This window comes from Podarcis pityusensis, assembly GCF_964106645.2.
Source record: "Podarcis pityusensis genome assembly, chromosome: 1".
NCBI lineage: Eukaryota > Metazoa > Chordata > Lepidosauria > Squamata > Lacertidae > Podarcis > Podarcis pityusensis.
This window is the reverse complement of record NC_138028.1, coordinates 122,920,291-122,933,381: the sequence shown is the minus strand read 5'-3', so window position 1 is coordinate 122,933,381 and position 13,091 is coordinate 122,920,291. Positions and strand designations below refer to the sequence as shown.

The 13,091-nt window shown below is 46.6% G+C and overlaps 1 protein-coding gene across 3 annotated transcripts in view; it reads left to right on the top strand.

The window, feature by feature from the left end:
• Window positions 1–13,091, top strand: part of SLC39A10 (solute carrier family 39 member 10) — a 47,353-nt gene that overhangs the window by 28,592 nt on the left and 5,670 nt on the right. For all 3 annotated transcript variants that reach the window (XM_081023862.1, XM_081023860.1, XM_081023861.1), the window contains 4 exons: window positions 4,512–4,681; window positions 5,818–6,033; window positions 9,582–9,702; window positions 11,239–11,610. In XM_081023862.1, coding sequence (XP_080879988.1) covers window positions 4,512–4,681; window positions 5,818–6,033; window positions 9,582–9,702; window positions 11,239–11,610 — 879 coding nt within the window. The remainder of the gene's footprint in view (window positions 1–4,511; window positions 4,682–5,817; window positions 6,034–9,581; window positions 9,703–11,238; window positions 11,611–13,091) is intronic.

Genomic DNA, 13,091 nt, shown 5'->3' with positions numbered 1-13,091 from the left:
ATAGAATTGTAGAGTTGGAAGGGACTGCCAGGATCATCTAGTCCAAAGTTTCCCAAACTTGGGTCTCCACCTGTTGTTGGACTACAACTCCCACCATCCCTAGCTAGCAGGACCCAGTGGTCAGGAATGATGGGAACTGTAGTCCAAAAACAGCTGGAGACCCAAGTTTGGGAAACCCTGATCTAGTCTAACCCCCTGCAGTGCACCCAACATGGGGCTCGAACCCATGACCCTGAGATGAAGGGTCTCACGCTCTACCAACTGAGCTGTCCCACAGTAATCTTAAACCTTGCAAAAGCAAGGATAATGATGGGCAATAGCTGTCATTTTCGCAGTGGAATCGTCCCGTGCTTTTTAACACTATGGAATCGGGGGCGGTTGACGTGGATGGTGGATCCCTCCAGTCAAGTATGGCCGTGTCGACCAGGTACACCTCTAGGCAGAATTTTGGGGCTTTGCATGCCCATCCGTGTACACAGGGACAAGACTGGCATTTTCCAGTGACTCAGAAAGGTGGAAGTAAAAAGTGTGAACAGGGAAAGATTTCCTGATAGAATCCCATCTCCGTGCATGAAGAATGTTTGACGGCTGGCAGGTAGCACTGTGGCACAGACTTTGAATTTTTTAAAGATACAAGCATTTTATTTTCAGGCCTCTGTGCACCATTATACATAGCAGAACTGCCAGCTACATTCTGTTTCTGGAGCCTTGTGCAATCACTGTAATCTTAGAATCACTTGAAAGGAATTGCCCTTATTTTGAGAAGAATGCTCTTGCTAATGGTGACTATTGATTAGGCATTTTGCACTTATTCGCTTAGAAATTAAGTATGTTCTGATGTATGTTAATAATTGTCAGAAACAATGCGCTGTCGGTAATTAATTTTAATGGCTGTGGCATCATTAAGAAAGGTTAACTTGTTGTGTATAACTCTCCTTTAGTGGCACAGCTACTATCTCATTAACTTTGTTCAAAGATTCGGCAAATACTGTATACACTGAATATGGTAGCAAATCATTTGTTCCTCAGGGTAGACGTGTTTTAGCCAGAGTTGACCCTCATTTAATTGCCAGGAGAGTTTCTGAAAAGACTGCTAAGCATTTTCTGCCAATTAAAATGTTGAAACTGTGTGTAAACCAATCTCGCCACCACCACCCCGGACACACCAAAAGAAACCCGTCATCGTGCATCGTGCCTTAGAACCCAGTTAATTAACCCAGTTAATTAGAAAGTTTCCACAGATGAGTGCTTCATTTTAAAAGAGGGATTTTCTGCCTAGATAATGAGGGAGGGAACCGATGAATAAGTAATCTTGAAGACCGTCCATGCTTTAAGCGACCTAATTTTGCAAAATTAGTGGCAGACATTTTGGTGCATTTCAGAGTAGCTGGTGTTTTGCTTTGTTTAGAGCCCAAATAAAAATTACTCCAGTATGTTGCAGTCCCGAGGAGATGTCTGGAAGCGATCTATTTTGCTTGCGAGTTTCAAGCACAATCCTGCATTTGCAAAATAATCTGTCATACAGAATCATAGAATTGTAGAGTGGGGAGGGACCCTAAGGGCAATGTGGTCCAACCCCCTGCAATGCAGGAATCTCAACTAAAGCATCCATGACAGATGGCCATCTAACCCATCGTTCTGCCCGGACACTGAGGTCCAGCGCCGAGGGCCTTCTGGCAGTTCCCTCACTGTGAGAAGCCAAGTTACAGGGAACCAGGCAGAGGGCCTTCTCAGTAGTGGCACCCACCAGATGTCAAAGAGAAAAACAGCCACCAGACTTTTAGAAGACATCTGAAAGCAGCCCTGATTAGGGAAGCTTTTAATGTTTAACAGACCACTGTATTTTAATACTTCGTTGGAAGCCGCCCAGAGTGCCTGGGGGGGCCCAGCCGGATGGGCGGGGTATAAATAATAAATTATTATTATTATTATCCTCTAATGAAGGAGAGCCCACAGCCTCCCAAGGGAGACGTTTCCACTGTCGAACAGCTCTTCCTGTCAGCAAGTTCTTCCTGATGTTTAGTTGGAATCTCCTTGTAACTTGAAGCCATTGGTTTGAGTCCTACCCTCCAGAGCAGGGTGAAAACAAGTTTGCTCCATCTTCCGTGTGACAGCCCTTGAGATAATTGAAAGATGGCTATCATACCTCCATCTCAGTCTCCGGCTTAAAACGCTTAACTGTTCTTGAGTTGCTTTCTATTTATTTATTTTAATTTCTAACAAATGAAATAATTGCTGGCACTCAGCTAGTGGTGCATCTTTATTTATGAATACTTACCCTAGCAAGGTAACTCGGAATGTGGAAATGAAGCCAAGCCATTAAGATGACCTGTAGCTATGGGCAGAAGGGTAAAGGCCTCCCAACACCCCTGTCTTGTTCTGGCCTAGCTTTGCTTCACACAGTGTTTTCTTTGATGCCAACTTCCTCCTTTACCCCTCTTCCTCCCTTGTCTGCTCTTCCCTTGGTTCTCTTTGTTTCTTCGCTCTGCCACCCCCCCCCCCTGTGTTCCTCAGACTCCTGCCTCCTTCACCTTCTTCACACTTCTCCTACCCTTTTCTGTTGCCCACAGTGGATCGTGACCCATTTTCTCCCTTCTGTTGGCAGCTTCTGTCTCTTTCCTAGCCTGTGTGTTTGGCCTAACATGCCTCTTGTAAGCTTTCTGGGCATAAGATGCTTCTATTCAAAGATGCTGTATGAAAGATATATTTAAATTCCCCTCTTAATGGCACCTTTATTGAACCAAACACCCTTCTTAACAACTGCAGAACAGGCCTCAGGGAATTCATTTAAGCTGAGGGTGCCAGCTATTCATTTGCCAGTGTTTGGGGGCTGAAGCCTGGATGCTCCAAGCCAGCCTTCAGCTTGGCTTTTCCCTCCCCATTGTTTCCTATATGAGGCTGAGGGTTCCTTCCCAAAGGTTATAAGCACTCTTAAGCCTCTTTTCTTTTCCGCTTTTATGATGTTGCCTCTCCTCCTTGCATCCGGGAAACAGCTTAGGAGGCAGTAGGACCCATGCAGGACCTCGCTCACAAACTTGGGTCTCCAACTGTTTGGGGACTACAATTCCCATCTTCCCTGACCTCAGGTCCTGCTAGTTAAGGATGATGGGGGCTGTAGTCCCAAAACAGCTGGAGACCCAAGTTTGGGAAACCCTGGCCTAGATGCATGAGTCCTGTTGATTCCATTACTTTTCTGTTACAAGCTGATGTTGGAAAGTGTCGCATAATTAAACGTTGAGCTAGATGCTGTCAGGAGAAGCAGCGCTGCCATATCGGGTCTCTCCCCCCCCCTTTCCCCTGCGACATGTAAAACTGAATATTCCATCAGGGTGTGCAATTCTCTGACATGCGGATAACTTGTCACGAGGGATTTCTTGTTGGGCAGCAGCTGTCGGAGTGATTTACCTGCTCCCACTTTCAGCTTCCATTGCATTCTGCAGAGTGTTGGTTGTGTCCAAAGCTAAAGCTCAAGCCATTCTCTGCCGCCCCCCGTACTGCCAAAAAAGACTCTTCAGAGGGTTGGAGAGATCAGTTGACTACCGGGGGCAATACAGGGCCACAGTAGAAGATGTGATTGCTTGAAATCAAGGGGACAGGGAACCTTGAAGTGCTACAAGCACAAGATCCCACATATTTTCTCTCATCCATGGTAGCCGTGTGAGACATCGAGTACACAATGATCTGTAGCAACCCCTGGTTTCTGGAGAGGTTGGTGTGAGAGGGTGCAAGGAGGGGAAGGGAAAGACCTTGCTTACACAAGGTTGGCTACCGCTGAAGGTCTGTTTTAAGTGTCGTTTTTCAGTCAGCTTCATAAAATGCACGTCGCCGTTTTCAGGGTGAGTGGGAGTTCTGGGAAGCTAGCATGCAAGAGGAGCTTTCAAATTAGTTCATGCTTTGTGATAATTACGGCTATAGATTTTAAATTCTAGAAGGGTTGCTTGTCCTCAAGAAAAGGCTCACGTGCTGTTGTTGGGACAGAGAGAGTTTGTTGTGGTAAAATGAGAAAAATGCTGGGAGGAATTGTGACAGACGGAGGCAATGGATGCAGCCATTTGCTGCACCATAAGGCGTCCCCTATTCAAGGTGGTGTCAGTTCTGTGCCCAGAATTTTCAGTCTTCACTGGGTTTGAAGTAGGCGGCGAAACCTGCCGTTCTGTATCCCATTTATTCTAGGATTTGCCCTAATGAAGCTTTTCGGGTAGAGTTAAATTTGCACTAAGTATTATAACAAGATTACAGTTTGACCCCGGAGATTATTTCTACGGTGCGTGTAATCAAAATCATACGGATTAAAAAATAATAATGGCAACAACAAAATCCTGTCGTACAGATGGTGAAAAATGCATCATGATGGTTTGCATTTCAGATCTCAGTTTATAGTAGGCACATTTTGCTTAAGAGAGAGTTTCCTTCCTTTGAACAGTAACCAATTACTTTTAATGTTCTTTCAATGTGTTTAAAAGCTTCCTGACGTTTTTTCCCTGTTTTTTCTCCACTCTCCACTTCCACAGCCTGGATTTGTGGCATCATTTCTATCACAGTCATTAGCCTGCTGTCCTTGCTAGGTGTGATCTTGATTCCTATCATTAACCAAGGGTGCTTCAAATTTCTCCTCACCTTCCTGGTCGCTCTTGCTGTAGGAACAATGAGCGGAGACGCGCTGCTTCATCTGTTGCCACATGTGAGTTCTAACCCATCCCTTGCACTTCTTGTGTGTCTTCCCTTTCCATCGAAAGCTCCTTAAGCACCTGCAAAAGCATCCACACATTTAACTTGTGTTGCCTCCACTAACTTGTCTGCTGAAGGCAGCTTTCCAAAAGGAAATGAATAAAAACGAGTAGACCAGCCTTTCCCACTGCCTGCTTGATGTTACGCTGCTGCAGTTTCTCATCGGCCCCAACCAGCATTTCCAATGGTCAGGGATTCTGGGAAATGTAGTCCAACAGCTTCTGGTTGGGGGAGGCTGGAAATAGGGAAATAGGGAAATAGGAACCTGCCTTAAAGGTAAAGGGACCCGACCATTAGGTCCAGTCGAGACCAACTCTGGGGTTGCGGCGCTCATCTCGCTTTACTGGCCGAGGGAGCCGGCGTACAGCTTCCGGGTCATGTGGCCAGCATGACTAAGCCGCTTCTGGTGAACCAGAGCAGTGCACAGAAACGCCGTTTAGCTTCCCGCCGGAGCAGTACCTATTTATGTACTTGCACTTTGAGGTGCTTTTGAACTGCTAGGTTGGCAGGAGCAGGGACTGAGCAATGGAAGCTCACCCCATTGCGGGGATTCAAACCGCCGACCTTCTGATCGGCAAGTCCTAGGCTCTGTGGTTTAACCCACAGCGCCACCCAGGAACCTGCCTTACGCAGAGTCAAACCATTGGTCCATCTAGCTCAGTATTGACTACAGGCAGGGAATCTTCCCTTACCCGACCTGGAGATTCCTGGGAATGGACCTGGGACCCTCTGAATGCTCTGCCGCGGACCGGTGGCCCTTCCAAGATGGACCCTCAGGCTGATCTAGATCAGAGCACTCTGTGTGCGAGAGGGAAAGAGAGGGAAAGAGAAACCTGACATTCAGAAGATATCTTAAGGCAGCCCTGTTCAGGGAAGTTTTTAATCTGTGATATTTTAGTGTATTTTTGGTTTCTATGGAAGCTGCCCAGAGTGGCTGGGGAAACCCAGCCAGATGGGCGGGGCACAAATAATAAATTATTATTATTATTATTCTTTTCTGGTTGTAAAGGGCAACACGACGCATCTTGTAGACCTGGCTTTTTACTTTGGAGGGTGCTCACCGCATGTCTTTCTCTCACCCGCCCTTAGTCGCAAGGGGTGCACAACCACAGCCACGAGAACCACGAGCACCACCACGAGCACCAGCATCTCCATGGCCATTCCCACGGCAGCGGAGGAGCGGTCCAGGGCTTCCTAGAAGAGTATGATGCTGTGCTGAAAGGGCTGGTGGCCCTGGGCGGAATTTACCTCCTGTTCATCATCGAGCACTGCATACGAATGTTCAAGCACTACAACAGACAAAGGGTATGTTTTGACATCTCTTCCGTGCTCGTGTGCAATGAAGATGTGAGGAAGAGTAGGTCTGAACTCTTAAAAACGAAGCCATTAATGGAAAGTGTGCAAAATTGCCTGCTGACCTAGTCTAGCCAATAAAATTTAATTCTGGCAGGTATCCAGGTTTAAACAGCCAGCAGAACCCAAGAAAGATTTTGTTGCCATTGACCATATACACTAGGTTCTAATGTTAGCAACCAAACCGACCGGTTGCTGTATGTGTGACACTGAATCACACCACTGACCCATCTAATCCAGTTATCGTTGGCCCTGACTGGCAGCCGCTTTCTGAGTTATGAAATACAGACCCTCTGACCTGGGTTTCTTTAAAGTGGAGGCGCTGGAGGTTGAATGTGTGACTTTAGGCATAGAAATCCCGTACTCTTCAACAGAACGGTTGTGGATCCAGCATTTTTAACATCCAAACTTGGCAATATGCAAAAAGCTCTTCCTGTGAAGTTTGGAAACATTTGAAAATGACTTGAGTGATGAGTATCTGTTTTAAAGCTTTTTTAAAATATATATATAAGACTAATGCGTCTTTCTGGAACGCTGCCCAGTGAGACAAGCAAACAACAGTCTGTGCAGCAAGTATTATTTTTCCATCCTTTTTAAAAATAGAGCAAGCTTTCCAACCTCACCCAAGGACAGTTGTGCCTTGGAAGCCGAATGGAATCCGTTCCAGAAGTCCATTTGACTTCCAAAATGTTCAGAAACCAAAGCGCGGCTTCCGATTGGCTACAGGAAGCTCCTGCAGCCAATCGGAAGCCCCGTCGGACGTTCGGGTTCCAAAGAATGTTCGCAAACCAGAACATTCACTTTCGGGTTTGCGGCATTCGGGGGCCAAAACATCTGAGTACCAAGGTGTTTGGGATCCAAGGTATGACTTTGCGTGGAAGGTATATTGCTCTTTTACTAAGGTTCCCCCCCCCCCAATTACTGATGGAATCACTGTCTTTGGTGTGGGGCAAGTCTAGGTTGTTGATTTCACTTGTTTTTCCAGCTTGACTGCCTCACACTCCTCAAGATGGGGTAGTCAATGCTGTGCCCTCCTGACTTGGCCGGGAGTCCCCAAACCCATCACCCCCCAACCTGCGTGGCCGGTAGCTGGCGAGTATGCTACAGCCCAGCAACATCTTGAGGGCACCACGTTGGCTACCCCTTGCTCTGTGAAACATCCCTGAGGAGTAAAGTTTCTGCTGCAAGATTAACATGCTCCTTTCCTGTGTAAATCTCTTGTTTTGTATTGCTTTCAAGAGTCTCATTCATCTCCTCCACTAGCACTTCCTTACCAAAGAACCACCCTACTGCTTAGCTATTTGTGGCTGCACCATGTTCTCCCAGGCTCCCGGTCTAGTTTTTTGTTCTTGTCAGAGGCTAATTGTCTGGTCCCCTCGCAGTTTTATCGCCCCTAGAAACTTATAGGGCAAAGTGGATCTGTCCTAGGAATTTGCCAGCTTTAGAAGCAGCTGCAGCAACAAGGAGCTGTTTCGGGAAGCTTTTAATGTTTGATGTATTATAGTATTTTAATATTCTTTTGGAAGCCGCCCAGAGTGGCCGGGGAAGCCCAGCCAGATGGGCGGGGTATAAATAATAAATTATTATTATTATTATTATTATTATTATTATTATTATTAGCAGTTGTGTGCAAGGGTGTTGTGAAGGCGTCAGCCCCAAGAAGTTGAACAGGCTTGATTTGTTCTCCCAGAGGGTAAAGGGATTGGGATTTAGACTGTCAGAAGCTCAGACGGTCATAAGATGGCTTGCGAAAGAGGACCAGCTTCCCCAGGCAGACTTGTTACTATAAACCCAAACTGCTGGGATCAGAGAGTGTGTTCAACATAGGAGGGAGCTGCTGAAGCTTATTTGTCTTTACATGCGTTTGGTCTTTTACAAGATGAAGGAGCTATTAAATAAAAGAGGGGGAAAAAGCTGGTGTGTTACAATTCCCTGAAGGGTGTGTGTGTGTGTTTAAGTCAAACTAGCCTGATTTCTAAGTTACGAATATGTGTTACATTTTTGTCTTCCTTTGAAAATTTGCCTTTTAATTAATTTTTATTTGACTAGAACTGGGGCAAATCCCAACCGCTTGGGCACCTGGACCTTTTGATCAGGGTGCAAAGAACTTGAAAAACTTTTCACTCAACCTTTCAGTGTTCTTCTTTTGACAATACAAGTACAGTCGCACCTCGGAAGTTGACAAATCGGTTCTAGAAGTCCATTTGACTTCCAAACCGTTCGGAAACCCAAAGCACGGCTTCTGATTGGCTGCAGGAACCTCCTGCAGCCAATTAGAAGCCTCATCGGAGGTTTGGCTTCCAAAAGAAAGTTTGCAAACCGGAACACTCACTCACAGTTTTCCATCATTCGGGAGCTGGAACATTCGACTCCCAAGGTGTTCAGGAGCCGAGGTACAACTGTACAAGCTAAAAATACTTATTGCTGCCTTTTGGGTGGGCGGGGACGGGAATCAGGTAGTTTTCAGTATCCCCAATTGAAAATTGGAGAAATGGCAGTGAGAGTTCTTCTATAATAGCCTTCCCTGAACCTGGTGTCCTTCTGACATCGTTGGGACTCCCGACACCCATCATCCCCAACCAGTCTGCCTAAGGGTCAGGGATGAAGTCGTTCAGCACCAGATTGCAGGAGACTGTCCTGTACAGTGAGAAATGCAACAGGAGATTAAGCCCTTCGCAAGACAGAAGGCACAACTCATCGTCTTGTCTCATGTTCACAATTCAAGATCCCTGTGAGCAGGGATGGGGAATCCATGGTCTTCCCAGATACATTGCTGAACTCCCATCATGCCAGACCATTGGCCAAGCTGGCTGGGACAAGATGGGAGCTGGAGCACCCGGAGGAGCACACAGGCTCACCATCCCTGTTACAGACCACCTCCTGAGTCCCTCTTCTCCCCTCCCCTGCAGCCAGAGGTCCTTCTGGGGCACTGGAAACACTGCGCTTGGTCATTGCCCACAGGAGCACAATTAGCCTGTGTGCTGGGAACCCAGGGAATAAAAATCCATTGGCTATCATGGGCACCTGAATATGCAAGCCTCGTGTTATTATGAAAGGAGGCGCCTGTTGTGGTTTGCCCAGTGCAGGAGCAGCAAATCCAGCGAGGAGGAGGAGAAGCTTCCCTAGAAAATCAGGAATTTCCCCCCACATACACAGAGCTGCATAGGAGGGGAAGGACTGGGCTGATTTAAAAACTGAAGCACCTTTATGCATGGGGAAGAAAATGTAGGCAAAGAATCTTTGCAAGGGATGTAGCTGCAAGATTTGCGTGAATCTGAGAAATGAGATGCATTGGATGAATCAGTGGCTGAGCCACTGTTTTTTAACATCCTCAGTGGTGCGGGGGGGTATATTTTTAGGGGATCGCAGCATTGGTTGGTCATTGTGCCTTGCAGCTCTTCACTTGTGCTTTTTGCCTTTCTTCAACGCCATCCCTGTTGTTGCAGGTCAATCATTAACTGCCAGGTGCCTTCTTCCCCCCTTCCTTTCACCTCTTTCAGACTAAACAGAAGTGGTGTAAGAAGAAACAGAAGGTCGATGATTCGCCAATTGGAAGGAAACTTTCAGATCATAAGCTAAACAGGCCGGATGCTGACTGGCTTCAGCTCAAGCCTCTAGCAGGTATACCATTCATTATCAGCCTGTCTGCTCACACAGCCTTTGCAGAGACAACTGTGTTGTACGACCATTAATCCGGCCTCGTGGCTTAGTCTCTCCCTCCTTCTCCGTCTCAACCTTAGTCAGCAAATCTCCTTTAATTGATGACTAGAGCTGTCACCTGATAAAGGAATACTAGCTGAGTAATCTTACAAGTTCCAGCCCATTAATTAAATCAATTAGATATGCATAGATTTGCATCCTTTCTTCATTTTAGGCGATGTACGTCACAGTAGGGGACGCGGGTGGCGCTGTGGGTTAATCCACAGAGCCTAGGGCTTGCCGATCAGAAGGTCGGCGGTTCGAATCCCCGTGACGGGTGAGCTCCTGTTGGTGGGTCCCTGCTCCTGCCAACCTAGCAGTTCGAAAGCACGTCAGAGTGCAAGTAGATAAATAGGTACCGCTCCAGTGGGAAGGTAAACGGCGTTTCCGTGCACTGCTCTGGTTCACCAGAAGCGGCTTACTCATGTTGGCCACACGACCCGGAAGCTGTACGCCGGCTCCCTCGGCCAGTACAGCGAGATGAGCACCGCAACCCCAGAGTCAGCCACGACTAGACCTAATGGTCAGCGGTCCCTTTACCTTTACGTCACAGTAGGGGTACCATTTTGGAAGAAGTGTTCTTTAACCTTTTTCTTCCCCCTTCGGATTTTTTTTTTTTAATTTGCTGCCCAATTAACTGATTCACTGGTTTTCAACCAGTGTGCCATAGCTAGGGATGATGGGAGTTGTAGTCCAACAACAGCTGGAGAGCCAAATTTGGAAAACGCTGCTGTAGCCCATCTAGGCTCTCACCTTGAGTGGTATGAATTGTTACCCACAGGTATTCACAGCAGGAACCTCCCCAGCCCCCAGTTCATCAAAACAGCGGAGGAATAGGGTGGGAAAGAAAGAAAGAAAAAGAGGTTAGCAATGAGGCACAGCTGGTGTCTCTCCCAGTTCTGACAAAACCCGCAGCCCTCAAGGTTGCTAGAGAAGGACATGCAGATGGATTTGCTGGTCTTCCTCTATCTCTCTTCTTCTCCCCAGCCAGAAGCAGCAGCATTCAGGGTCCTCCATTCAGGGATTCGCCTGAGCTTCTTAATGAAAACAAATGCATAGGCAGGTGGCACTTTGTACATGGACACTTTGAACTGTTTATCTTCACTATATAAAAGTGTTTTACCATCTCACCCATGCAGCTTTTCTCTTTTCATACATGTCCATGTGTGCTTGCACAAATACACAAGAAACATTGCCTGCCACAGTTTCTCAGCTAAAATAAGCCTGCCTGTAAGTTGCAATTCGTGGTTACCCTTGTTGTGCTGTTATATGTTGCTGTCAGGGCTGATCTTCAAAAAGTACACTGCCGAAAGGCTACAAGATAGGAACTGGACCTCTTTAGCACCTGATGTGCATGCTAAGTGTTGCGGGTAAGTATTGGCGGCATCTCTGTCTTAATCGATGCCCCATTGTCACCCCTAATTAAGACCCTGTGTTTCTCTGGCTCTTTCGACACAGGAGCAGATGACTCTGTTTTATCCGACGATCGACTTAACGAAACGGAACTAACTGACCTGGACGGCCAGCTTGACTCCCTGCCAAAGACCTTCCTGTCCGTAGAGGAGGAAAACAGTATGCTCCACTCCCATAACAATGTATCCCATGGCGTCCAGGAGAACGATCGCCCCGACGTGGAGTACGAAAGCAACCACCGAGAGGATAAAATCGTAGCTCGAAAGCACAACCACATCTGGTCCCACAAACACTCCCACCATTCTCATGGACACTGCCAGTCCGGCAAAGACCTGAAAGACACTGGAATAGCGAACATAGCCTGGATGGTAATAATGGGAGACGGGATCCACAATTTTAGCGATGGGCTGGCCATTGGTAAGTGCTTTGGGGTGTGTTCTTTGCCGCTAGCTATACTGCATAAAATACAGTAGCATGATAGTATTGACGACTAGTGCCTAAAATAGCTAGGCTCTCTACAGAAAATTCGGAAATGAAACAGGCTTTGTCTTTGTTGAGGAGGAAGGGGGAAGAAGGAATCTGCTGGGAAGAGGGAAGTTTCTGCTTGGAAAAAGCAGATGTGGTTCAGGGATACCCAAACTTGGGCCTCCAGCTGGTGTTTTTTTTTGGACTACAACTCCCATCATGAGCTAGCAGCACCAGTGGTCAGGGATGATGGGAACTGTAATCTAAAAACAACTGGAGACCCACATTTTGGGAAACCCTGCTGTAGATAGTTCCACTCCATGATATCAGCTCCTTTGTGTAGCAGGACCACAGTGGAATAAAATCTTGCTCACTTCTGATGGAAATGGCAGACCACCTCCCACCCTGTAGCTACCAGTTACCTACCAGACTTGGCAGGAAGGAGAGCTTCTCCTGCCTGTTGGACTAAGACTTCTCCTAGTTTATTGAGAGGTGCATGGGCTTGTTGGAAGAAACAGCACCACTGAGTTGGGTAGTGTGCATTTTTATTGGGAAGCAAGATGGAATCTTCCTGATAATTGTTACCAATGGAGGCACCTCCCTTGGTGGAAGGTTAGGAGGTTCTGCTGATTCTTCCAGCCCCAGCAACTGACCACATAGCTGGGGCCTCCATAAATTTCGTCAGATCTTATATGGAACAGGCGCTTGCATTTCAGCCGGCCCAACGCAGGCCATTCCAAGGAAGTTAGCTGTGTGGTGTTGCTGGCCGTATCAGTCCCTTGTGAGTCAAAGGGACAGGAGCCTTAAAGACTCCTTGAAAACAAGCTTACAGAAGTAGCAGTGTGTTAGCAGCCCACCTACATGCACCTGTGCTAATCATTTGATCTGAAAACAAACAAAACAAACCCAGCCCAATTCTCTTTCAATTTGCAAACCCAGCCCTGTGATTCTTACCTGTGGTAGGCAACCAAACCCACTGGCTATTTAGGTGGTCAGCCTTAGCCACCCCAATCTGATATCTCAGACAAGTTGAAAAACATGTTATATCTTCTTAATCTTCCTTGCTATAGATCCCACATGGAGATGATTAAATTGTCAAGAGAGGCGTTCTGCTTTCAGCTGCCATTCCTAGCATTTTGAGTGCACTATTTGTTTTATTTTATAAAATTTATGTGCTGTTTGATTTTTTTAAAAAGTGATTTTATAAAGGGCGGGGGGGGGACCAAAAGGATTGGTAAAAACAGATAAACACAACTATTCAAAACAGTTTTTAAAAAACCCTTAAAATTAGCAACAAAGGATAAAGGTCATCAACATTCTACATATCTGGGTAGGCTTTTCTAAACAAATGTTAGCAAGGTGCCCAAAAGAGCACAGTGAGGGCAACCTGCCTGGTATCAGCAGACAGGGAGCTGCAAAAGACTCAAATGATT